We start from the raw sequence: 27,145 nt of genomic DNA on the forward strand, positions 1-27,145 counted from the left end.
TGTTCTAAAGCATTGTCAGATTCTATTCTGCACTGAATTAGGAAAATAAGAATTATTCAGAGAACTTTAATTACATGAGGTAATTTTCTTGAGTGCTTGAATCGTCTGTCATGTTTTTCTATAATAATGACAAATGCTATATTTTGTGATATAGTAAGTAATTTCACATTGCTTATGAATTGTTAAATAAGTATGTCATAACAGACCTACCTGAAGAAAAAAAAATATGAGTACTCACAGGAGAAGTGACAAATAGGGGGCTGGGGCTGGGGCTGGGGCTCAGTGGTAGAGCGCTTGCTTAGCATGTGTGAGGCACTGGGTTCAATCCTTAGCATCATATAAAAATAAACAAATAAAATAAAGGCATGTAGTCTATCTACAACTACAAAAAAAAAAGGGGGGGGGGGAGAAACGACAAATAGGATAATCACAACACCAAGGACCAAATGATGGGGCTGAAAGTGGAGCTCAGCAGTATAGAAGTTGCCCAAAATGCAGGAGGCCCTGTGTAGGGGTAGGGGGAATGATGTTCAGAACAATAGGAGAGACAACCCAAATATCCATCAACAGTAGAATGGAAAAAAAACAGTTGTGATATACAAGGAAGTGCAAATAATCAGCCAAACAAATGAAACTACAGCCTTCACAACAAGAGGGAAGATTCTCAATAACCATGTTGACAGAAAAAAAGCAAGTTGCAAAAGAATATATACCAGGCCATACCAGTTGTACAGTTCCCCAAAGCATGGAAAACTAAACAATATGGGAACACATACAAGCATAGGAAATAAGCCTATAGAAAAGAAGGCAAAGGAATTATTATATAAAATTCAGCACAATGGTCCTCTCTGAGGAGGAGGAATGGGGTGGTATGGGGTGCAGCAAAGGGCAAGAGGGGGCTTCCTTAACATTGTGATGTTGCACTCCTGAAGCTGACCCGTAGGCTCATTTTACTGTTATCTTTTATAGTACCTACGTGATACATGTTTTTAGTAGTCTTTAAGTATTGCTTATTTTTATGTAGAATAAAATAACCTAAAAAGAATTTTAAAATAAAGACAAACTGAAAAATTGGCAAAGGTTAGTGAACAGACAATTCACAAAAGAAGAAATCCAAATGCCAATAAACATGAAAAGATGTTCGTTTGGGGCTGGGATGTAGGATGTAGCTCAGTGGTAGAGAGTTTGTGCTGGGGATCCAACCCAGGGCCAAGAGAGAAAAATTCGACCACACTTTTAACTAGGGAAATGCAAATGAAAAGAACAAAGATGTGTCAATAATAAGCCACTGGTGCAGTAGAGTAGTTATTTAGGTAAAGTTTTGAAATATTTAAAACAATATCATAACTTGTTCATGCATACATATGAAGCTCATATGTATGTGCACGAGATGGTCTGCAGAAAACTCGGGGCTGTGGTTATCTAGGATAGAGCCCCCATAGGGAGGGGTGGGAGGGGCTTCAGCTAAATCTGTAACAGTTTCTTTCTAAAGGAAAAAAGATCTAAAATAAATAGCAAATTAAAGATTTGCTAAATCTGGGTGGTTCGTTGGTTTCTCTGCACTTTTCTGTTTGAAATTTTTTATAATTTTTAAAAAGAATAAGTTATTGACCATCTTTTCATTCCTCATGTGCTGTCTGAACAAACTAATAGGAATCTATTCTGTTCAAAACTGTTCAGAGCTCTGATTTCTTGGTCTTTTTCTGAAAAATCTGCTTCAGATGAGGTTCCCATGGATATCAAAAACACTCCAAGGGGCACCAGGTTCAAAAGCCAGGGGTATTTTCTTTGTTTGCTTTTTGTTTTGTTTTTGTGGTGCTGGAGATAGGTCATGCATGCTGAGCTTACCACGGAGCCACATCGAAAGCCCCTGCCAGTGACATTTTGATTCCAGTCTTAGCCTGAGTGTCCCCTAATGTTTCTGAAAAGAGCAGAGGAAGTATCTTCAGCAATACTATTTTGTCCCCTGAGGACTATCTTTAAAATGATCTTAAATAATGAACTCTTCTAAGATGACTTCAAGTAGGAAGCCCTTGTAAGTTTGTTTTTTAAAATCAAACAAAAGGCCAGGTGCAGTGGCCTGTAATCCTAGGGGCTTGCAAGGCTGAGACAGAAGGATCCCAAGTTCAAAGCCAGCCTCAGCAAAAAGAGAGGTACTAAGAACCTCAGTGAGACCCTGTCTCTAAATAAAATACAAAAAAAGGGCTGAGGATATGGCTTAGTGATGGAGTGCCCCTGATTTCAATCCCTGGTAACCCCCCACACACACACAAATAAAAAAAACTAACAAAATATCTGTTGTTTCCTCTACAACAGTCTTCCATCAGGTGAACACTTCAGGCATGGATTATAGTCATGTCTTCCAAATGTTTTTCTCAGCGCTCGTGCGCTCCTCAGTCTCCCCCCACTCCTTCTCTCCCTTGGCCGCCTTTTAAAAGATAAATGGAACCACCAGCGCTGAGGCACACACCTGTAATCCCAACAGCTGAGGAGGCTGAGGCTGGAGGATCATGAGTTCAAAGCCAGCCTCAGCAACAGTGAGTTGCTAAGCAACTCAGTGAGATCCTGTCTCTGAATGAAATGTAAAATAAGGCTAGGGAAGTGGCTCAGAGATTGAATGCCCCTGAGTTCAATCCCTGGCACCCTACCACCACCCAAAAAAAGGTAGCTGGAATTGTCAAGGCAGCTTTGAACAACCTTTAGTGGCCCTCCATCACCTACAGGGAAAATCTAAACTCTTGGTGTGATTGGATAGATTCAGATTTAACTGTAAAACCGCTGCCTTGCATGATGCAAACAGAGCAGAGAACAGGAGATTGGTTTTCCAACTAATGCCTGGGGCCCCGTGTTTGGGATCATGACCTACATAGATGGTCCTTCACTGTGTTTGTCAAGACTACAAGGGAATACAGGCACTCTGCTGTCTAGCCATTTGTTTTATTCACTCTCTGGAATCAAACATTTCATTCACCCGTCTCTAGGCTTGGGGCTCTCAGGGCTCCCTTCACTCTCCTCCTTCCCCACTCAGCATTGTGTTGTTGACAAGAATGTTTATGAGTGCTAGCCTTATGCCAGACTCTCTGCTGAACTTCTTTAACACAGCCTGAGTTGCTTGTTTGAAATCAAGATGAGTCTCAGTTACTGTGACTTATAACATATATCCCCTGATTAGTGTTGTAAAATAACTGCTTTATTGTGCTCACAGATTCTGGGGATCAGGGTTTGGGCAAGGCGCAAGAACCCTTTTTCTCCTCTATAAAGTCTAGGGCCATAGCTGGAAACACTCAAAGAGCAGAGGTTGGAATCCTTCCGAATCTTCTTCACACATGTGTCTGGGGCCTGGACTGGAATCACTCGAAGGCTGGACTGACGTCACCCAGGGTTAACCAGGTTGTTGTAGTTGCCACAATATTTTGGACTTCTCTCAACATGATAGTTTTGAGTGGCAGAATCCCAAGAGGGCCATTTGAGAGAGCCAGGGGGGAGCTAAATAGCCTTCCCCACGTAGACTCAGATGTCACATGGTATCTCTTCAGCCTTATTCTATGGGTGGAGACACAAAATCATTCAGATTTAAGAGCAGGGGACATAGACCCCACCTCCAAGTGCAAAAAGTGTCAAAGAACTTGTGGTTATGTTTATAAATGCCCAGGAGGTATCATTCTATTGAAGTGAACACTATCCTTTAAATCCTTTCTTACTACTTTTCTGTTTCATGTTTGTTTTTTTTTACTTCTCTATGTAGAGAGTCCAGGAAAGCCAAAGAATTTCTTTGGGGGCTGGAGCCTGAATCCAGGGCCTCACACATTCTAGACAAGCACTCTAACACTGAGCTCCACCCCCAGTCAGTCAAAGACTCAGTCTTTCACAATCCTGAAATGTCTGGTCAGCCCCTTTCTGTCATAGGAAACCCTTTGAAGATATCTGACTTAATATAGTAAGCACTGAATGGCTGCTTCAAGCCAACTCCCTGATTGACATTTATATAAAATCCCACAAACACAACTTCGGGGCTTTAGGATTCTCCTACAGGATTTACTGATGCATATAGAATAACTGTTCTATTTAGCCAAGTGTAGTGCCACATGCCTGTAATACTATAATCCCAGCAACACTGTAAACTGAGGCAGGAAGATCACAAGTTTAAGCAAGACCCTGTCTCAAAATAAAAAAATAAAAAAACAAAGGGCTAGGAATGTGGTAGAGTGCCTGGGGTGCAATACACAGCCCCCCCCCCTGCCAAAAATCTTTTTTTTTTTTTTGCATTTAAAACTCCTAACACTCAAACCTTCCTAGCTTCTTCATGAGCATTCCCTGTAATCAGATGGGTAGGGAACCTCAGAAGAATATGCTTCAGAAACTCACATTTATACATCTCCTCTCTGTTGAAAGCCACTTTTTGAAGGGGGGTGGAAGGAGTGGGTACCGGGATTGAACTCAGGGGCACTCAACCACTGAGAGCCACATTATTTTGTATTTTATTTAGAGTCAGGGTCTCAATGAGTTGCTTAGCACCTCACTGTTGCTGAGGCTGGCTTTGAACTTGAGATCCTCCTTCTTCAGCCTCCCAGGCCACTGGGATTATAGAAGTGAGTCCTGCCACTGTGTCCTGCTGAGGAGCCACTTTTGATGTGGCAACCTGGTGAAGAAGAGCAGACCCAATGTAAAAGCAAAAGTCAAATAATATGAAGTTCATGTCCAGTGTGGGTGTCCTCACTAGGCTTCCAAGTGGGCTCCCCAGGCAGCTGAAAACACCTTTCCTGGTGTTTTTCCCACTTGTCATTACCTGTTCAGCCCAGTGCCTGAACATTTCCCTGAACACAAATTGCATAAAGAGAAAGAAAAATTCTGGGGAGTAGTCCTTGAAAGGGAACTCTGGCTTAGAATTCCTCTCTATTGAGATCTTTTAAAGACAGGGTTGTGGGCTGGGGATGTGGCTCAAGCGGTAGTGTGCTCACCTGGCATGCGTGCGGCCCGGGTTCGATCCTCAGCACCACAAACAAAGATGTTGTGTCTGCCGAAAACTAAAAAATAAATGTTAAAACTCTTTCTCTCTCTCCCTCTCTCTTTAAAAAAAAAAAAAAGTTTAAGTATAGGGTTGTTTCAAATGATTTCTTAAAATCAGTGCAGGCCACCTGATTTGCCCAACTTTAGGCCTTGAAGTCACAGCAGTTGCTACTGTGACATGGTCGCACTGTGCCCCCTACCAGAACTGTTTCCATTTTAATTACATCATAACCATGCTATTTCAGAACTCTAAAGAGAACAAATGGGAGCTAAAAGAAGAAAGCAACCATACCCAGTGCAGCTCAAGTTAGGAAGCCTCTTTCAGCAGAAACCTCTCATAGGAACCGTATTTTGTAGAAAACAAAGGGCAAAGTAAACTCTTTGATTTTCATAAGCAAAACTGCTCCATCCTGACATGATGTGAGACTACATAAGATTCCTTGTTTCTTTTTCTTCCCGCCAGTACTTTTTTTATGTGAGAGTGGGTCTCCCTATGTTGCCTAGGCTGTTCTCTAACTCAGGGGCTCAAATGATCCTTCTGCCTCAGTCTCCCAAGTAACTTTGCAGGTGTGTGCCACTGCATCCAGCTTGTAAGATTCTTCCTAACTCATCAGTTAATACATCCTTAGGTTTAAAGAAAGATAGCTGAAAAGTATACTCTCTTACATACTGCGTTTTGGTTTGGAGCTTTGATCTTTTAAGTGCCAAAAAAAATGGTTTAATTTCCTCACTGTTGAGCTCATCAGTTGAATCCCTGGTTCACTAGGCATGTAACTTTGATACTATTTTTTTTCCTGTAACCTTCAGATACTTTGATTTGCAAGAAAAGTTTATTTTTTTTCCCTAAGCATTTGTAAAGTAGTGGAAATAAAAATAATGAATTAAACAATTAGACGCTGAAAAGATATTTGTACTTTCTTAGGTTCTTGCTTTTCTCAAGCAATTAATGCAATTTTATCTTTGGGGATGGGAATTCATCTGTGTGACAAACTGAAAGTTTTTTTTTTCTGGAAAAAAATTACAATTTATGAGTTCAAACAAAAACAGCAACTCAATCTATATGGCACTTCCCATGATTCTTAGATTCCCCCCCTCAAGTGCCCAAGTCAGAGGGACTTCTCCAGCAGTTGACCAGTCAGAGAAGGGTGCAAGTTCAGAGCCTCTTTTTCAAAGAAACTCTCAGCAAGCTGAGCATAGTGGCGCATGCCTGTAATCCCAGCAGCTCTGGATTGCAGGTTCAAAGCTGCAAGGGAGGCCCTAAGCAATTTAGAGAGACTCTGTCTCTAAATAAAATAAAAAAGGGCGGGGGATGTGTCTCAGTGGTTAAGTGCTCCTGGATTCAATGCACAGAACCAAAACAAACAACAACAACAACAACAAAAAAAAACTGCACCAAGAGGCTGAAATCAAAGGAGGTCAAGATGAGGGAGCTACCAGCTGTTCACTATGTAATGGGTGTTTTGTTTTATTTTGTTTTGTTTTTAGTGTCAGCTGGAAATGACTTTTGGGGGGATTTTTTTTTAAAGATAACGTCTGATTGATCTGGCAGAAAACTAAGGAAATTTGTTGATGGCTAAAAACTATCTAAGAAAATACAGATTATGCTGGGGATGGAGCTCAGTGGCAGAGTGCTCACCTAGTATTTATGAGGCCCTAGGTTTGATCCCCAGCACCTGAAAACAAACAACCCCTGGCCCCACCAAATCTACAGGAAAAAGCAAGCAGTGGGGCCAGAGGCTCCCCTGAGGGGCACATGCACACCTCTGCTGGCCTTGGGCTTGGGTTTAAAGGCTCTGCTCTTTGGGATAAAGATAAACAAATAATGAAGCCTGGATGAGGTGAGAGAAATGCTCCCCTTCCACACATACTCCCTTCCGCATAATGTGGGATCCCTGGATGATATGTTTAGTGGGTGAAGCACAGAAAACTCACCCCTGGAGGGAGAGTGGAGACCTGTGCCTCCGTTGGCGAGGATTCTAAGGCTGGTGCTAAAGAATAAAATGAACAGTCCCCCTCAGAATTCCTAACCCTGAGCCTGTACTCAGGTGGGTCTAGAACTGGGATTCACACGGAAAAACCTCATGGCTAAACAGTTCATTTAAAGTGGTTCTGGACACCTAGTGCCCCCCTGCACCAGGCAGAAGCCATGCAAACTTTGTTTACTGGAACACTAAGCTTCAGTGAACTGCCACAGATATTAATGCAAGGATGTGGGATCACAATTAAAAACAACAACAGCTCATACATGTACAAACAATCCTTTATGAATGAGTCAAGAGAAGTAAAAGAAGCAGGCAGGCAACTATTGCAGAGATTGGAATGATCAGATATAAGGTATGAATTAAATATATTTTAGCTGAGGATGCTGGTGCCTGCTTGTAGTCCTGGCTACTGGTGAGGTTGAGGGAGGAGGCTTGATTGAGTCTACCCCACGCTACAGAACAAGATCCCCGACTAGCTGGGTGTGGTGGTGCACACCTGTAATCCCAGAAGCTTGGAAGGCTGGATCCCAAGAGGGTCGCAAGTTCAAAGCCAGACTCACAATTTAGTGAGACCCTAGGCAGCTCTGGGAGACCCTTGTCTCTAAAATAAAAAGCTGGGGATATGGCTAAACACTCCTGGGTTCAAATCCTGGTACCAAAAAAAAAAAAAATTCATATACAGCTATCAAAAAAATGGAACTCAAAGTGTGCTTAAAGGAGTAAAAATCAGAGTCAACCAACATTGGCTCAATGGACCGCTACTTAGAAGCTTCTTGAGACCAAAATCACGATCCTAAACATTAGAAACAGTGAGCAGAATCTGGGCTGTGTTTTTAAAATTTTTTTTGGTATGGAAAATTTCAAATACATACAAAAGGAGAGGAAAATCATGACGTAGACATAATCTAGCTTCCACAATTATTCAATTCATAGCCAACCTTATTCCATATATATCATTATCATTTTAGTTCTAAAGAAAATCCCAGACATTATATAATTTTATTCAAAATATTGCAGTATATATTTCCAAAAATAAAAACTTAAAAAAACCCAAAAGCACAATGTAATTATTTTATATAAAATAATTAACAATTTCTCTACCAAACACCCAGTTAATGTTCAGATTTCCTTGATCATCTCATAGTTATTTTGCTCAGTTTTTTTTTTTTCCCACAGCACAAGGGATTGAACCCAGGGCCTTGGGCATGCAAGGCAAGCACTCTACCAACTGATATACCCCTAGCCCCTGCTTTAGTCTTTTAAAATGGCTTAACAGCAGACTGGACAGAGAGAGAGAGAATCAGAAAACTGGAAGCTAGATATAAAGAATTCTCAGACTATGTGTCATTGGGCTAGGAATACAAAAGAATCCCAGTAGAACTGAATAAAAGTCTAGACACAGATTTTTACCATCTGACACAGGTGACACTGAAGATCAGTAAGGAAAGGAGGAATCATTCAAGAAATGCTGCTGAGATAATTGAATACATATGTTGGAGAAGAAAGAATTCTTACCACACGCCACACACAAAAATCATTTCCAATTGAACCAAGGACTTAAATGTAACAGGTAAAACTTTTAAAATTTTAGAAGAATATAATGTCTTTATGATTTTAGAAAGATAGGATTGCCTAAATATGACAAAATATCTCAAGCCAAAGCCAAACCATTTGACTTCACTGAAACGTTAAAAGACAGAACAAGAAATGTGAAACTTCATGCCATCAACTTGGAGAAGATGAAAGCATATATTTAATATGTATAACTGATGAAGAATTACCATAAAGAATATGTAAAGAACTATTCAAATCAACAAGAAAAAGACAAAGGAGCAAAGACACCACTAGGCATTTCAAAGAATTAGTATAAAAATGGTTCTCAATTTAATAATGGTTCCACTTCTGAACAACTTTCCAGTGGTTCAAAAATGATACATTAAGTAGAAACCATATGTCAAATTTTGATCTTTTCCCGGGTTAGCAGTATGTGGCACAATGCTGTCTCTGATGCTGGGCAATGGCAGTGAGCCCCAGCTGCCAGTTAGCCACTTGATCATGAGAGGAAACAACCAGTACTCTGCAATACAGTGTTGCTAAGCTAGGATGTTCAGTATTCACTAGGTTAGATGTACTGAAGGCATTTCCTTCCTTCCTTCCTTCCTTCCACCCAGGGGCACTTCACCACCAAAGAACTTTCCCAACCCCTTTTTATTTCTTATTTTGAGTCAGAGTCTCTCTAAATTGCAAAGGCTGACCTTGAATTTGCATTCCTCCTGCCTCAGCCTCCTGAATTGCTGGAATTACAGGCATATGCCACTGTGCCTGACCTGAATGCATTTTCAATTTACCATATTTTCAATTTATAGTGGGTTTACAAGCATGTATCCCCATCATAAATGTAGGAGCATCAGACAGAGACAATTGTCATAAACCTAATCATCACAGTTTGGGGATGTAGCTCAGTGATAAGAGCACTTGCCTAGCATGTACAAGCCCCTGAATTCAATCTTCAGCACTGCAAAAATTTTAAAAATTTAGAAATCATATGAACTGGGGGCTGGGGGTATAATTCCGTGGTAGAGTGCCTGCTGAGTCTGCGTGAAACCCAGAGTTCAATCCCCCAATACTGCCCCCCAGTTGTCCCCTCCCCCAATTTACATGTTGAAGTTTTATTCTCTAATGTGACTGAATTTGTAGGTAGAGCCGATAAAGAGGAAATTAAAGTTAAATGAGGTCATAAGGGTAAAGCTATGCATCCAATACAGGAGGGGAGGGGGATTTTCCCAGGCTGGTCTCTAACTCATAGGCTCAAGTGATCTTCCTGCCTCAGTCTCCCAAGGTCTTATCTCATGTGGTGATGCGGCAGGGACACTGATTGGGTTTTTGAGTCAGGAGGCAACAATGTTTCTGAATCGTTATTTAATACCACAGTTCACGATTTAATACCAGGGACAAAACATTCCACAGGCCACATAGATAAAGATGTAAAATCCCAGAGGATTCTCTGAATTGACAGAATTCTCTGAGTTGACATCCATGGTATTCTGCTGACCTGGAACATCACTCCACAAGCCTTCCAATCACATTCCCTTAGAGACTGTCATCCTCTGGAGTTCAATGTGAGTGGACCCCTGAAGTCAAATGAAGTGGGGCCCAGCAGAAGCCCTCTCCTTTTCTCTGCTTGAGGCCCCACACCTGTTCAAATATTGCCTCCTGGTGGAGGCTACCCCAGCTCTGGCAGAACTGCTGCTGTGCCCTGCAACATTTTGTATCTCCTCTTCAAATACAAGTATTGATGACATGTACTCTAATCTTTTTTTATTATTTTTAGTTGTAGATAGACACTATACCTTTATTTAATTTATTTATTTATTGTGGTGCTATTTTTATGTGGTGCTGAGGATTGAACCCAGTGCCTCACACATGCTAGGCAAGCACTCTACCGCTAAACCACAACCCCAGCTCTAATCTAGACCTCTCCTACAGTCTGGAAGCTCCTAGGAGGCAAGACCTGTATTTCATTCTCTTTCCCCTCTCTGTCCTAGCCCAGTGCCTGGTTCAGGAATGTTTGTTGGCTCCAGCCTTGGGGACGGTTTGTAAGGAGGGGTGAATTACAGGTCTACTCAGAGTGACCCACTCTCTGCAAACTATATACAAACTGCTCTTACAAAAAACTGTTCCTCAGTGGGAGGAGAAAATGCAGTTTCATTGCAAGGATGAGGTACAAGTCGGCCTGGTAGGTCTGCAGCTTTCTAGCCATTCCTGTAGACTATGAGAGAAGCAATCTCCTGGCTGCAGACAGAGATCAATAATCCAAGGGGACAGGTGAGTGTTCAGAGGCCCAACTTCCGAGCAAACAGTGACTTTGAAAGATGAGAAAACAGTGCCGACCAACACAACTGAGAGAGGTCAGAGGCAGCACTTTGTGCCAACAAATAAGAATGTGGAGAAATGGTAGAAGAGGTGCCTCCTCTGGTAGGAATCTTCTGTGTGAGGTTTCGAGATGCCCTTGTCGTCATGAGGGAATCCAAGGAGGTCTGGAAGCTGCCTCGACTCAGTCCTTCTAGGTTCTTGACTGTGTGACAGAACAGATTTTAAGGATGGGTCAGGTTTCAACAGAGAGGAAGAGCTTTCTTAGAAAGTGAAAGGCAAGCCCCTCTGGTGATGCATATCTGTTATCCCAGCTACTCAGAAGACTGAGGCAGGAGGCCAGCGTGGACAACTTAGCAAGACCTTGTCTCAAATAAAAAATAAATAAAAAGGGCTGGACATGTAGCTCAGTGATAGAGTACTCTGGGGTTCAATCCCCAGTAACTCACTCCCTCAAATTGAGATGCACCCCCATGGTTTAATGTTGAGTTTTTATTAGGGCATACAATGAAGTGGAATATGTATGATCCAAAAGGACTGGACTTTTCTCATGGCTGGGAAATATTGAGCAAGGTCGTGTATCCCCATTAGGAGGTCTGGTCTGGTATGTAGGTTTCAGCTTACGTTAAGATCTCTGGTGGTTGGTGGAGGTGATTTGTGTGATCGGACAAGATCACACAAATGGTTTGACCAGATGTTAGCTCTCGCCTCCTGAGGTTACCTGTCTCTTTCTATTGAGGTCTTGTTCCTGTTTTGCAACATTCCAGAAAACTTATAGGGAACTAGAAAGTGACAGAGAGTCATTTTATGAACTGTGTAATATGTCCTTACATTTTGGCCCTTTTCTGTCCTTTGAGATTCTTTGTACAGTTCACAAGTTGTTTGTTCTATATTTTAACAGGAATATTTTTCCTAAAGAGACTCGGTGTTCTTTGCATATATCTACATTTGTATCTCACCCTCAAGTAACAGGCATGGTACTTCCTGAGAAGCCGACATTCATCTTAATGCAGGACTCAGTGTCCACCTGGGCCAGACTCCCTGTCCTTGCAGCACACAGGACAAGGCTGGCAAACCAGCACAAAATATCCGAGCAGACACCTCAGATCTCCTACCCTGGGAGCCTGGAGTGCAAACAGACAGTGCGGTACCCAATCTCTTTAAAAGGATTTTATAAAATCTCTTTAAAAGGATTTTATACCATTTCCATTTAGATTTACAAAGTGGGTGACAAAATAATTTTTAAATAGAAATATAAAATGTGAATTCACAGTATTTACAATGTATGTAATTTATAAGAGAGGTCATTTTAATCCTAGCCCTTCAAAGCCTCAGCCATTCTCTGAAGAGAAGAAATGGTACACAGAGAGGGGAAATCCAGGAGAAATGATTCAATTTAAATGACAGGAATATTCACCAACTGCCTAGTGGTGTCATGGGCTGCCCTGTGAGGTTGGAAAAGGTTGCCCAGACCGTGGAGTAGCAGTCCCAACCTTTTTTATTATAATGACTTTTTGTTCAAAAAATTGTGGCTCTTTACATATTAATCATTGAATAGACACATGACAAAAAGCTGATTTGAACTAAGCAATACTTTTAAATAACCTTTCATTGAATTCCAATAGTATCTACTATTGAGAGCCATAGCGGAAGGGGCCCCAGCAAACTTCCAGCTGCCAGCTGATTGGCTCCTCTGTGGTGATGCTCATTGGGCTGTTTCCCCGCCCTTTCAGACCACAGAGCTGCTCATTGGGGGAATCTTTTGGCTCTGCCCACATGACCCAGCCAATTGGCCTCAAGAGCAGGAGGAGTGGGGGTTGAGAGGCTTCCCTGAAGCCGGTGGTGGCAGTTGGGCTCTGAGGGAATTCCTGAAGAGCTTGTGTGGTGGGTGTGTGTTCTAAAAATAAAGTTCCTTTCTGTTTGACAAGTGGCTCCTGAATTGTTCCCAGCCAGACTGTGGCATTCTACCTCCATTTGCTTAGGAAACATGTTTACTCCCTCCAAAGACAATGTTTGATGCATCTGTGGGTTTGAGGATCCTTTGTCGTCAAAAGGAGGTTCATGGTCCACAGATTAGGAAATACAGGTGCATAATAAATGCATGTGGGGAGTAAGCAAAGGTTAGACTTGATAAACTTCCCAGTCCCAAAACTACATGAATTCAGTCATTCACCTATAACACAATGATGTGCCGGACATTGTGTTATTGGGCCTTGTGGTCCAGATGAGGGTAAATTCAAGAAAATTGCTCAGTTTTTCTCTACTTCAGCCCCTGTGTCTTTTTTTCTGGACCAGTTTGCTTCCTGCTTGTCTATTTTATTTTTTTTATTTTTTTGAAGCAGGGCTCTGTGAGAAAAAGTCTCTGTGACTACAACTTCCTACAAAGCCCAGGAAACAAATTTGGGAGCCTTTTGGCCTCACTGCCAACAGAACATATAGGAGGCTCCTGGCATCAGGAATGTAATTAGTGTTTATAATAAGGAAGCCCGTGGAGTCACGAACCTGGTTAATTTATAATTCCTGACTCCTTCAGAAAGCTGATGTGGGCCTCAATCCTTCCTGAGTCTTAGTCCTCCAAAGGTAAAGATCATTAAACTACCACCCCCTTCTATTTTAACTTTAAAAAGTAACAAGATCTGAAAACAAAGTCCAACAATAGATGGTCCAATTTTCAAGGAGTTAGGTATTTACATTTCTGAGGACATCTCTTACAGATAATAGCTATTTTTTACCTCAGGTAAGAAGTATGACTTGTAAAAACAAGCTTTTGGTAATTGACATTAAGGATACAGTGCTGGCACCATAGTCTCTGAAATTATAGATGATAAAACACTGCTGTCTGGAATGGCATCCCTGAATATCACAGTCTCACCTGCAGATTATTAGGCACGGGTGTCACTTTGCATATAGACACAGCTTCGCCATGTCAGTCAAATGAAACTAAGAAACTATGGATGTAAAAGAATGTTACTTGTGGTTTTAGAAATTGCAGTTCAGGAGACATAGGTCCATAGAGTTCTGAATCATTTTTCCAAAGAAGTCAGGTGTAAGGAGCATCTGCCATAGACATGCTGGGACATGCTGGGACTCACTAACTTGCTGGACATAGGAACAGCAGCCATTGAACTGCTTAGTCATGTCTGCTTGCAATTGATAAAGAACTGTAAGGGGGCACTAGCCATAGGAATGCTAAGCAATGACTGGTTACAATTGATAGGGAGCACAGCTCCATGGACGTGCACAAAGAACATGCTCAGCTGCAATTACATCACCTCACTGGACACCTCAATGGACATTGACTTTCACTGGGTGTAACCAATCACCCACATACACCACCAACTTGGAACTGTATTTAAATTACTGGTCCTGCCACATTGAAGAGTTTTGTTCCAAGGACATCAGTGACACTAGCCTCCTTGCTGACCATCCCTGGACTGACTCCACCATTCCCTGAGGTCCAGCCGTCAACTGGAGAGAACCACAAGACAAGGACAATGTCTGCTCTTTGGCTAAGAGAAATCTCATGGTGTTGGAGGTATTTGGGGGCTTGTGGTTGCCCTAGGTTGCATTAATTGTTTATATTTAATAATTGGTGTGATGGAATATGCGTGTGCATTTAAAGACAATTCACCTCTGAGTAATTATTAATAGTGCCGCTTGTGACAGCAGGGAAGATGGAAACTTATACAAGCAAACTGTTATTACAAGGCAATAAAAATTCTTTTTTAGGAAGAATTCTGTTAGAGTTGAGAACATGGGCTGTGTGACTGATAGAAGATAAGAAAAAGAATGCGTGTGCTTCATAAAATGTCCATAAAACAAAAATCTAATAGTCTCTTGAAATACATGTGTAGTCTTGGGGCACAATGAAATTATCTATTCCAGATGTCTACACTCAAAGGGTGGAGGTGACCAAAGTTCATGTTTCTAGGCGGCAGCTTGAATCATGCATCATAAGTCCTGCCTCCCTGAAAGCCTCCTGATTCCATTCAGAAAAAGCTCTTTTAATGTCGCTTTTGTTTTAATTTTCCTTTTACTTTCACAGGTATCCCTCCTCTCCCAGGTATAAAAGTCCACGTTTATCTTAACATGTAGATTTCTAAGGGCCCTGAGACTGCTTCTCAGCCTTGATAGTAACCAGAATGTGATATTCCTAGTGAAGCCTAGAAGAATGTTTCTAACAGGACCTGATTTTTTCCAGACAACACAACCCTTGTAAGTGATTAACCATGACATCCTCAGTTCCAGGAACATTCTCCTGTCTCTTGAACAAGATCATTGAGATATGCAATTGCTAAACTATCTATTTCTAGATAGCACTGACCCCATTTCTCCTGGTCTCTTCTTTGGTCTCTTAGACTCATGGGACACAAGCACAAGCCTTAAGCCAAGACCTTTCTCTTCCCTCTACTGAAATGCAACCCACCTTTTTTTTTTCAATTAAAAAATTAACTTTTATTTGTTCTTTTTAGTTATACATGACAGTAGAATGCATTCTGACTTATCATACATACATATAACTTCCCATGCAACCCACCCTCTCTTAGGTGCAGCCTCCTTGGCTAATTTCAACCACACGTGTGTGCCTGATGGTATTTTTCAAATGGGTTTTATCAGAATGAGTACAAGGCGTTTCCTTCCCATGAGGCCAATTTGTAGACATAATATATAGTCATGCATCTTATAACAATACTTCAGTGAATGACTGACTGCATATACAATAGTGGTCTCATAAGATTATATTTCCTCATGCCTTAGCCATCTTAATTTGTGCAAGTATGACATTTGCATAGTGAAATTGTCTGATGATGCATTTTCCAGAACATATCCCCATCATTAAGTCATGCATGACTATTCTAATTTCCTCATGCAAGTACTATGGTATATACAATAATCTTTGATGGCAAATACAGGTGGTGAAGCAGGTTTGGGATGATCAGAAACAAGGGTGAGATCATGGAACAGAGGGCAAAAAACTGGGAGAAACATCAGATTCATGCCTGTGGGAAATGGAATTGAAGACAGTGGGACTGAGAGGGAGTTATGTCTCCTCTGGGAGGACAGAGGAGACATAACTTTATTTGTAATACTTTTTCTTACTTTCAAAAATAACTTCAAGTGATTGAAAATATTTGAGTTGGCCACACAGGTGCTTATATTAGTTTCTGTATTTTATGAATATTTCTATTGAATTAGTGTTTGGAGTTTTTTTTTTTAAAGAAATTCAATAATGTATTGGACATTTTTGGAATACCTACAATGTGCTTGGCAGAGTTTGAAACAGACTGAATTTGTGCCCCATCCCTATTTGAAATTGGGAATGGCTTCCTCATGCTGAGTGGAGGGGGGCGGGAGAGGGGGCTGCCCCGACCCTGACAAGCACCAAAGAAGATGGGAATGGGAACCTGTGTCCACTTAGTCCTAACATGGGCTAAATAAATCTGCATTGCACATTTTCTACCTTTTGTCACTTCCCTGCCTTTTCTTCTTTAAAAGTTCTACTTAATTTCAGGGATTTTGAAAGTAGAATTTTTGAAAGAAGTTTCTTCTCTTTCCCTCAAAACTGGCTATTTTCCTTCCAATTTGAATTCGAATATTTCTAGAGCAGCCAGTGTCATAGCTTAGCCTGTTTCCTCCTCAGGCACTATTACAGTCCCATGGCAACAAGTTCCAGGCAATGGGGATATTTGCCTACTTTCACTGTACTCTCTAGGAAACTTCCTTTCAGGAAGTCACTTTTTTTTTTTTTTCCTTCCAGACACCCTACTTCCAGTTTCAGCTTGGCCATTAAGTATGTGACGCTAGTCATGTCATGTCAGTGTTCCTCATTCTCGCGGTGCTTCCACTGGCGGAAACTCTTCCATTCAAGGGTATAGATGAACAGTTGACTTACGAACTTTTCCCATACGGTACTTTACACCTCTGCCTTCTACCCCACATTATCCAGGATATTAGATTTTCCTCATGGGATTTCAGATTTTCAAAGGAATATTGAATGTTATTTGGAAATGGGAGAGGGTAAAAATTACGTTGTTTTGAGTGGCGGGGAGGGGGGGGGGGAGTGTCTGGGATTAAACCCATAGCCTCCATATGCTAGACAAGAGCTCTGCCACTGAGCTACACCCCAGCATCAGAAAATTTATGTCTTAATTTGCCTTAAGTAGTACGGGACAAAGAAGAGACACAAGATGAGAGAGAAAACTCAAGGTCAGCTGTCACTAACCAACCATTAACTCCCTAGGAAACCTACTCCCAAGTTAGTCAGTCCTTCAGGGTCACTGCAGTGCTGCCCTGGCTCGGGGCTCCGCCCACGGCCCCGGCTCCGCCCACGGCCCCGGCTCCGCCCGTGTATCAGACGCAGAAATTCCAGGCCTTGCCGGATTGACTGGGCCAATCGAAAGATGCAGAACCTGCTCGGGCTCCGTGGAAGCCCCGCCCCGCGGCGTGACGCGCTGCGACGGCGATGGAGTTCGGCGTTTGTGCGGCGCGGCGTCTCGGGCGGCTCCTGAGGCTCCGCGATGTCTCGCGGCGTGCACCGCTACCGGCTGCGGTTGTGGGACCCCGGCTGCAGCTGCTGGCTGTGCGGCGGCTTCCCGCGGGACCAGCGCTCTGCCGGGCTAACCTGACCCCGGGCCTTGTGCGTGGCCTGCACAATGGGCCTCAGCAGGAGGAGCGGACACCCGGCGAGGGATTCCCAGAGCTGGACGTTTCAGGTACGGGGTGGAGGGAACCTCTCTCTGGGTAGCTGGGAGCCAAGTCCTGACGGAGGAGGTCGTGGGTTTCCTGCTTTATGTATTTCTGTTAACGAGTCACGTAACTACAGACCCAGAACAAGAAGGTTCGTCAAAGGTTGCTGCCGCCAGCCTTCCTGTTTCACATTGAAGAAACAGGCCAGAAGATGAGCTGTAGTCTTAAAAGCATCAACCGTGGCATGGCCACACCGGACCCTTGGCATCAAAACGTCGCCGTACTCCCCTCCCTTCACTCTCGACCTTAGGTCCTGGGAAATGAGATGTGAGATTCTTAGGAAGAGCCAGGGGCGGGGGCCAAGGTATGCGTGAGAAGCGCCAATAAGGTGAATCCCAGTTAAATACTGTAATTATTGCAAATGTTTTTAGAAACTTGAGAAATGGTAAACAGGTTATATCCAAGAAGTAATAGCCGTGCACGGTGGCGCCAGCCTGTAATCCTAGCGACTCAGGGAGGCTGAGGCAAGAAGATCTCAAATTCAAAGCCAGCCTCAGCAACTTAGGAAGATCCTGTCTCAAACAATTTTTAAAATTTTTAAAAAGGACTAGGAATGTGGCTTGGTAGTTAAGAACCCTGGATTCAATCCCGGGTACCAAAAAAAAAAAAAAAAAGTTTATTAAAAAAAAAGATATTGTAGACTATTAGAGGGCGAACTCTTGATGAATTGAGCTACTAGGTCCTTTGGAGTCAGCTTTAGCACTTAGGTGAGCTGTAAAATTATAGGTTCTAGTAATACTCCAAGCTAAAGAAGTGAGTGTTGAAATCTCTACATAAAAAAAGATTTTCATAGGTAAAAATTGCTAATAACCCAAATTGCTTTATGAGGAAAAACATGATGGTTCAAACTGAGAATCACTTTACTGATTGATCATAGCCCACACTAGTTCCACTAGGGCCTGTGTCTTCATCTCACTTGAAGGCTGTGACTATTTGAGATCCCTTCCGGCTGATAATTCTGGTTTTATAAACCTTTATGGCAGGGATTTGATTTAATATGCCCCAGAATATCACCTCCTTCCCAAATTGTGCTACTGATTTTTTATAGCATTTCTTTCTTTTTTTAAATATTCTATATCTGTTCTTTTTTTTTACTTTATTATTTTTTTATGTGGTGAGGATGGAACTCAGTGTTTTATCTGCGCTAAGTAAGTGCTCTACTACTGAGCCACAACCCCAGCCCCTTTAATAGCATTTCTGTGTTTGAGATGTATTGCTCATTTTAGTAATAGTGACTAGAAAATCATTTGTCATTGACTTATGGTTCTACTTTGCATGTGGTATTAGCAAAGGAAATACAGTGGCTGTGTGTAATCTGAGCAAATCATGAAAGCTGAGCAATGCTATATGAAACTACTGCCCAGGTTCAGCTTCCAGAAGGCCTAGGCCCTGCCATCTTTTAGAACATTTTGAATCTTAACATCCTCTTAGAGGAGCAGTTTTAGTCTCCTCTGGGAGGCATCTGCATCTCTAGGTGCATACAGGTCTCTCTCCTACTTGGACATGTCACAAACAAATACTTGTGCCTTTCAGATCATACTGGTCCCAAGTTTGACATCGATATGCTGGTTTCACTTCTGAGGCAAGAAAATGCAAGAGACATTTGTGTGATCAAGGTTCCTCCAGAAATGAGATATACAGATTACTTTGTGATTGGTAGTGGAACTTCCACCCGACACTTACACGCCATGGCCTACTATATTGTGAAAATGGTAGGATGCTTTATTTTCTTTTTTGGATCATTAACTAAGTGGAATAGTGTCAGTGTCAAGGCTGAGCACCAACATTTACAGAATGAATCATTAAGTAATACATCATTAATAAATTATTAAGAAGCCCAACTTCAGAATTTGTAAAAAGTGTATTTATGTTCTTTGGTAGTGAAAGGTTTAGGAACAGTGTCCAGCCTTGTTGAGTCAGGCTATTTCCAATTTTTGACTCTTGTGACCACAGAGAAAAAAATTAAAAAAAAAAAAAAAACCCGAAGGCAGGCTAGAAGACAGTATAAGCCAGAAGCATTTCTAAAACAGCACTATTATACAGTAGCCACTAGCCACATGTGGTATTTATAATTGTAAATTAAACTTACAAATTCAGTTCCTAACTTGTACTAACCACACTTCAGGTGCTCAGTGGCTACATGTGGCTGATTGCGACCTTATTGGATGTTCATGAAACATTTCCATATTTGCAAAAAGTTGTCTGTGTTGGCCTACATTTTTAAATCAAATATTTGAGCACTGTGCTCAGCCTGGGGAAAGTAGTGAGATAGATGTATTCCTTGCCCAGTGAATTCACAGGTACTAAATACTAAGCCTAATTACTAATTAAGCTTAGTATGAATCAGAATGGGGGGTGGGGCTGTACTTGGAAGTTTCTAGCTGATTCTGGTACAATTCTAGAGGGGAATAGACTTCTCTTCCCTGTTGAAAACTGGCTAAAGAGAAGGCAGTTAAGACCAAAAGTATAGCTGAAATTGAATTGTGAAACAAGGGGTCTGAAAATGCCCTGATGTAACATGTTAGAGCAAATTCCAAAAACATAGATCTGGGAAGAAAACCAGGAGAGCAAGAAGAAGAATTATCAGACAGTGTCTCTATTATATGCAGTATTGGGATGGAGTAAGATAAAGATTTAGCAGTCACCATTAGATTCAGGACTATTAAAAAAAAAAAAAAAAGACTGGGAGGTTTTTCAAAGAGGTTTCTGGAAGAGTAGAAATAAGGGACTAGAAGTTATTTTTTTGAAAATTCTAGATGAGAAAGGAGAGAAATGCTATGTCAAGAACATTTTGTTGTTTGTGTTAGTATATAATGAAGCACCTACCGTTTTAATCATTTTTAGGTGTATATTTGTTGAGTAAGTACATTAACATTGATGTACAATCATTACTTATCTTTCATCTTCAGAACTTTCTTCATCTTGCAAAACTAAAACTGTAGCTATTCAACAATAGCTCTCCATTCCCTCTTCGCCAACTACCATTCTACTTTGTTGCTCATGAATTTGACTACTCTTAGTATCTTACATGAATAGAATCATATAGTATTTATCCTTTTGAGACTAGCTTATTTCACTTAACATTGTGTCTTCAGGATTCATCTATGCTATAGCATATGCCAGAGTTTCTTTTTTAAGGCTGAATAATATTCTACTGTATGTGTATATTGTATTGTTATTCATTTACCACTGATAGGTTGCTTCCAACTTTTGGCTACTGTGAGTAGTACTACAATAACATGGTATCAAAATACTTGTTCATATCCCTGCTTCTAGTTCTTTTAGATGTAGTGGAATTGCTGGTTCACATGGCAATTCTGTTTTTCAATTTGGCAGGGAGGGGTACTGGGGATTGAACTCAGGGGATCTTGACCACTGAGCCACATCCCCAGCCCTATTTTGTATTTTATTTAGAGATAGGGTCTCACTGAGTTGCTTAGCACCTCACTGTTGGTGAGGCTGGCTATGAATTTGCTATCTTCCTGTGTCAGTTTTCTTGAGCCGCTGGGATTACAGGTGTGTGCCACTGTACCCGGCTTATTTTTAATTTTATCTTCCCACTAGTCATGTTAAAGTTTCTAACTTCTCCAGATAGTAGCCAAAACAGTTTTGTTATTTTTAATAATAGTCATTATTATGGGTGTAAAAATAATACTTCATTGTGGTTTTATTTGCATTCCTGCTTAGTGATGTTGAACATATTTTCATTTTATTGAGCATATGGAGAAATATCTATTTAAATAGATAATTGTCTTTTTTTTTTTTTTTTTTTTTTGTGGTATTGGGGATTGAACCCAGGGCCTTGTGCATGTGAAGCAAGCACTCTATCAACTGAGCTATGTCCCCAGCTCGACACTTATCTATTTTTAAATCAGATTTGATTTTTTGTTGTTGTGTTGTAGGAGTTGTTTTCTGGTTATTAATCCTTTAACAGATACGTATTTTGCAAATATCTGCTTCCATTCTGTGGGTAGCCCTTTTGCTTTGTTTGCCAAATCATATTATACAACTTTTCAAAAATTTTCTTCTACAAGTTTTATAATTTTAGGTCTTATGGTTAGGTATTTAATACATCTGGGAAGGTACCAGGGATTGAAAGCAGGGACGCTCTACCACTGAGCAAAATTCCAGCTCTTTTTAAAAATTAAAAAAAAAAAATTGAGACAATGTCTTGCTAACTTGGTGAAGCTGACCTCAAATTTGCAGTCAGCTTCCCAAATTGCTGGGGTTACAGGTGTGTGCCACCACACCCAGCTAAGCATGCACACTTCCTTTTTGCAGCAGTAGGAATTGAACCTAGGGACATTGAACTATATTCCCAGTCCTTTTTATTTTCAGACAGGATCTTGCTAAGTCGCCCATATTGGCCTTGAACTTATGATGCTCCTGCCTCAGCCTTCTGATGTGCCACTGTGCCCAGCTTTAATCCATTTTAAATTAGTTTTTATTGATGGTATAAGGTTTTCCATGTATATATACATCTTCCCCAGCACCATTTGCTGAAAAAACTAGCCTTTTCCCATTTAAGATCTCAGCACCCTTGCAGAAAATCATTCAACAACTTATGTGAGGGCTTTTTTTTTTTTTTTTCCTTTTCTTTCTTCCTGGATTTTATTCTGTTCCTTTGGTGTATAGGTCTGACTTTATGCCAGTACTACAAGTTTTGATTACTTTAACATTGTACTAAGGTTTTAGCTTTGTTTTGTTTTTGCAGGAGCAGGGACGGGAGGTGGGTCCTGGATATTGAAATCAGGGCCTGTTGGGCATGTCCTGAGCCACACACCCAGTCTCTATACTGTTCTAAAACCAGGAAATTTGAGACCACCAACTTTGTTCTTTTTTAGGATTGTTTTTGTTAGGGTTAGGTTAATTTTTCAAAAAACATCATTGGATTTTGATAGGGATCGAATTGAATCTGTAGATTACTTTGGATAGTATTGACTTCCCTACAATATTAAATCTTCCTTTTCATGCACACAGAATATTTCCCATTTATTGGTGTCATCTCTTTCATCAATGTTTTTTGTCTTTTGGTACTAGGGATCGAACCCAGGGGTGAACCACATACCTAGCCCTTTTTATTTTGAGACAGGGTCTTTCTAAGTTGCTCGGGGCCTTGCTAAATTGTTAAGGCTGGCTTTGAACTCATGATCCTCCTGCCTCAGCCTCCCAAGTCACTGGGATTACAGGCGTGTGCCACCGTGCCCAGTTCATCAGTGTTTTGAAGTTTTATTGTAAAAGTCTTTTTTGCCTCCTTTGCTAAGTTTATTCTTGGTATTTTCTTCTTTTTGACACTATTGTAAATGAAATTTTTTCTTAATTTCATTAACTTTCATTATTATTTGAATATAGAAATGCAACTGATTTTGGTGTCGGCCTTGTATCCTATAATTTTGAATTTATTAGTCTTAACCATGTTTTTGGTGGCATCTTTAGAATTCTACATTATGAGATCACATTGTCTGCAAACAGATAATTTTATTTCTTCCTTTCCAATTTGGATGCCTTTTCTTTTTCTTGCATAACTACTTTGGCGAGAACTTCCAGTATTCTTCTGAATAGAAGTGGGCATTCTTGTCTTGTTCTTAGAGGAAAGGCTTTCAGTCTTTGACCATCTAGTATGTTAGCTGAGTGCTGTATATATGTGGTATATGCTGCTTATTACATATCTTCCTTTTATTACCAGTTTGTTGACTGATTATATCTGAAAGGGCATTGAATTTTGTTAAATGATTCAATTCAGATGATCATGTGGATTTTTTCCTTCATTCTATTAGTGTGGTATATTACATTGATTGGTTTTCATATGTTGAACCATCTTTGTATTTCAGAATGAATCTCACTAGATCATGGTATATAATCCTTTTAACATACTGCTAAATTTGGTTTGCTGATATTTTGTTGAGGACTTTTGTATTGATGATTTTCCTATCAGGGTGAGGTTTGCCTCAGAACAAGTTAGGAAGTGTTCACTCTTTAGTTTTTTTGAGAGTTTGAGAATGATTTAATTCACCAATGAACCTGTCTGGTTCAGGGATGGTTTTTTTTTTTTTTTTTTTTTAATGGTTGGGAGATTCTGATTACTAGTTACAAGTTACAGGTCTATCCAAACTTTGTTTCTTCATAAGGTAGTTTGTGTATTTCTAGGGATTTGCCTGTTACACCTAGGTTGTCCAATTTGTTGTATACAGTTGTCTATAGTATTCTTACAATCCTTTTCTCTTAAATTGGTAGTAATGTCTTCTTTCACTTCTGATTTTGAATCTCCTCCCCTCTTAAAGATTTGTCATTTTGGTTGATACTTTTGAAAAGTCAAATTTGGGCTCACTAATTTTTCTGTTTTTTTTCCTAATTATTTTTTCCTTCTTCTGCCAGCTTTGTTTTTCATTTACTGCTTTATGGTATAAATTTAGGTTGTTGATTTGTAATCTTTTTTTAGTGTAAGTATTTATATCTATGAAATTTCCCTTTTGCTGCATCCCAGAAATTTTGGTATGTTAACTGTCATTCCTCTCATTATTTTCTATTTTCGCATGTGATTTCTTCTTTGATCTTGGTTAAGAACATGCTGTTTGATTTCCACATTTGTGGATCTTCTAATTTTTTTTCCTGTTGATTTCTTTTACTCCATTGTGACCAGAAAATACTTTGTATTTCATTCTTTTTAAATTTAAGACTTCCTTTGTGGTCAAATACCTGATCTGTCCTGGAGAATTTCCTATGTGCGTTTGGGGAAAATGTGTATTTTGCAATTGTTGGGTCTGGTTGGTCTATAGTGTTGTTCAAGTCCTGTTTCCTTACTGATCTTCTGATTACTCTGTCCATTATGGGACAAGAGGTATTAAAGTCTGTTTTTGTGCTGTTGTCATTTCAGTTGTCAGTATGGTTAGGAGCTCTGATGTTATAATTGTTACATCTTCTGGGTGAGTTAAACCCTTTGACCTTATATAATGTCGTTTGTCTTTGGTAATAGGTTTTGATTTACACTAATATCAGACAAAATAGCTGTATTGCGAATAGACACATGGGATGATGAAATTCCCTAAACATGTCCTGAAGCCAGATGAAATTAAATCAATAGCACTGAGATCTTGCCTTAAAATAGGAAAGTGACATCTGTCTTCCCTGAGAGTGAGGAGAAGCATATTGGGTATAAGGGATGATACAGATGAGGACCAAATGTTGAGTGGGCACCTTGGTGAATGAATAGGGTGGTCCTCTCAGGACTTACACAGGAGGATTTGGCAAAGAGGTATAGAGAAGATAGGAGGGAGATATTTTCCCTAAACTATTAATATTGGGGCAAAGTACCAAAACTAGTAAGCTAGTTTTCAAATTCAGACCAGACAAATGCTACTGGATCCTCAGTAAGAGCAAAGACCTCTTCCCTCCTTTTAATATATGGACTGACTTTTTTTCAGTACAAACACCTGAAACGTAAAAGTGAGCCTTATGTTAAGATCGAAGGGAAGGATACTGATGACTGGCTTTGTGTGGATTTTGGTAAGTTATTTGGGCATATTTCACAGATAAGTATTGATATTGTTTAATATTGAGTTGATTTTAGCTACAAAAGGATTGAGATAAAATTGCTGAGTGCATTTCCAAGTAAGATTTTTGAAATTTGTTTCAAGTAATAAAAGTTCTGTTATAACTCACATGGTCTTTTTCACATGTGAAGTCTTATATCTAACAAAAGTACGCTAGATGAGACACTCTTGGAGGGAGACATACTGTATGGTGTATATGTAACTAGCCACTCAGGTCTGGAAGGATAACTATAGACACAGAAGTAGAGGAGATTCTTTAATGGTAGCAGAGGAAGGCTTGATGATAAAGTATATGTCACCTTGGCCATAAATAACTCAAATGAGAGCACAAGGCTGGAATTTTAAAAAGATACCAGGTTGTAGTAGTGAGTATAGCTTCAAAACAGCTCCCAACAAGACGTTATAGAGAGAAAATGTCAAGAACTGAGGGGTCTGAAATTTTATCCTACTTGCAAGCTAGTAAGTTGTCCTTCCATTGTCATAGGTACTGATAGAAAATATAAGACTCTTCTGGAGTTAGGGCAGTTGGCAGCAGTAGCAGTAACCAGCATCATCAATTTTGTACTTGGTCTTTGAGCCCCAATCTCATAGGACAACAGAGGGGCCAGATGACACACGTACAGAGTTTTAAGAGGAGCTCTGAGATTATTAAGATGATGTTTATAACAAGGAGGAAGTGGGCTTGCTTGGCTATAACCTCATGGGTGTTCATGATGCCTGATGTGTAGGAATTGTCGATATAATCAAAGCAAAAACAAGCTGTCCCTGAGGTCGCAGCAGAATTTCCTGGAATTTTAGCATTGGTCCTGTGTTGACTTTGATTTTTGTTAATTTTGCTTAAATGCAAGTTTTATTCTATGTAATGAATGGCCAAAAGTATATCACCATTCGTGGACCCTATAACTTTTGAGGTGATAGAAGGCAGTAGTAAATACCACAGGATATTCTTTTAGTATAGCACTTCTACAGCCTTCACAGAAAGTAAAGTATTATGTTTTTCACCATTAATATTTTAGATTGGGTAATTTTGTTGAGTCTGGGTGATTATCTTGTATATCAGAGGCTATTTAGCAGTATCAGAACCACTGCTGTCCTCTGTTGTGGAGGGAAATACTGTCGTTCCAATAAGACAATGCACTATATAAACAGCCTTGGAAAGACAGACTAGAGCCAAAGGCAGTGAGTACTTTCAGAAATATCTAAGGAGAATTGTTTCCTATGAGAAACCTAACAGATCATTTCCATCAGAAGTTTACATATTGACATCATGTACCTCCTTATATGATGGATGCAGTAAGGAACACACAGCATCATTTCTATGGTATGTTTTACTGGATTGAGGTCTGTAATTTGCCTTTCTAAAAAGCTCTTGGGTGATGCTAATCTGGGAAACCACACTTTGATAACCACTGCTCTAGTTCCTAGATCCTAAACTTACATTAGATTAGAGTTGAGAGACAAGAGTAAAAGTAAATGAATTGTTTTCTTCATTAATTCTTATCTGTCTCTGATAGGCAGCATGGTGATTCATTTGATGCTTCCAGAAACCAGAGAAACCTATGAATTAGAGAAATTATGGACCCTACGTTCTTATGATGACCAGTTAGCTCAGATAGCACCTGAGACATTACCTGAAGACTTCATTATTGGAATAGAAGATGACACTTCATCCCTAACTCCAGTGGAGTTCAAATGTGAATAAACTTAGATTGCTTTGAGTCAGATGAATTGGATTGAGTCACTTCTTGGAAAACAGTTCCTAAATTGCATCTCCTTGCTAGAACAAATCTTATCTACCCTCATGGTTGTTCATGATGACAGATGTGAATTGTTGATACAGTCAAACCCAAAACAAGTTGTCTATCCTGATCAGCTACCAAACCAAAATTTCCTGAGTTTTAGCATTGGTCCCTGTGTTGAGACTCTGCTCAGATTTTTATTAATTTTCCTTAAATGGAAGTCTTGTGGAGTGGCCAAAGTGTTTTTGTT

General features: G+C 40.3%; 1 protein-coding gene and 1 long non-coding RNA gene across 3 annotated transcripts; both read left to right on the top strand.

Annotated features, from left to right (window-relative positions):
* The first annotated feature begins 14,080 nt into the window (after positions 1–14,080).
* LOC114090532 (uncharacterized) lies at positions 14,081–15,281 on the top strand. Its single transcript, XR_003582368.2, has 3 exons — positions 14,081–14,394; positions 14,905–15,074; positions 15,218–15,281. It is a non-coding gene; the product is annotated as an uncharacterized lncRNA (long non-coding RNA).
* Positions 15,282–17,291: 2,010 nt separating this feature from the next.
* On the top strand, positions 17,292–26,880 carry Malsu1 (mitochondrial assembly of ribosomal large subunit 1). Of its 2 annotated transcripts, none has more exons than XM_027932769.2 (4): positions 17,292–17,572; positions 19,140–19,318; positions 25,028–25,109; positions 26,671–26,880. In XM_027932769.2, the coding sequence occupies exons 1-4, from the start codon at positions 17,323–17,325 to the stop codon at positions 26,856–26,858; spliced, it is 699 nt and encodes a 232-aa protein (XP_027788570.2). In that variant the 5' UTR covers positions 17,292–17,322; the 3' UTR covers positions 26,859–26,880. The 2 variants fall into 2 exon arrangements, with proteins under 2 accessions (XP_027788570.2, XP_027788571.2); XM_027932770.2 differs by having other exon boundaries at positions 26,675–26,769.
* Positions 26,881–27,145: the final 265 nt, after the last annotated feature.

This window comes from Marmota flaviventris, chromosome 1 (genome assembly GCF_047511675.1).
Source record: "Marmota flaviventris isolate mMarFla1 chromosome 1, mMarFla1.hap1, whole genome shotgun sequence".
In the NCBI taxonomy this organism is placed as follows: Eukaryota; Metazoa; Chordata; class Mammalia; order Rodentia; family Sciuridae; genus Marmota; species Marmota flaviventris.

What these genes read in the sequence shown, in the direction of transcription:
- Malsu1 (XM_027932769.2), top strand. Translation starts at nt 17,323, where the DNA reads ATGGAGTTCGGCGTTTGTGCGGCGCGGCGTCTCGGGCGGCTCCTGAGG. An exon ending in CCCAGAGCTGGACGTTTCAG is followed by an intron (nt 17,573 to 19,139) that starts GTACGGGGTGGA and finishes TGTGCCTTTCAG; the next exon opens with ATCATACTGGTCCCAAGTTT. An exon ending in CTGGCTTTGTGTGGATTTTG is followed by an intron (nt 25,110 to 26,670) that starts GTAAGTTATTTG and finishes TGTCTCTGATAG; the next exon opens with GCAGCATGGTGATTCATTTG.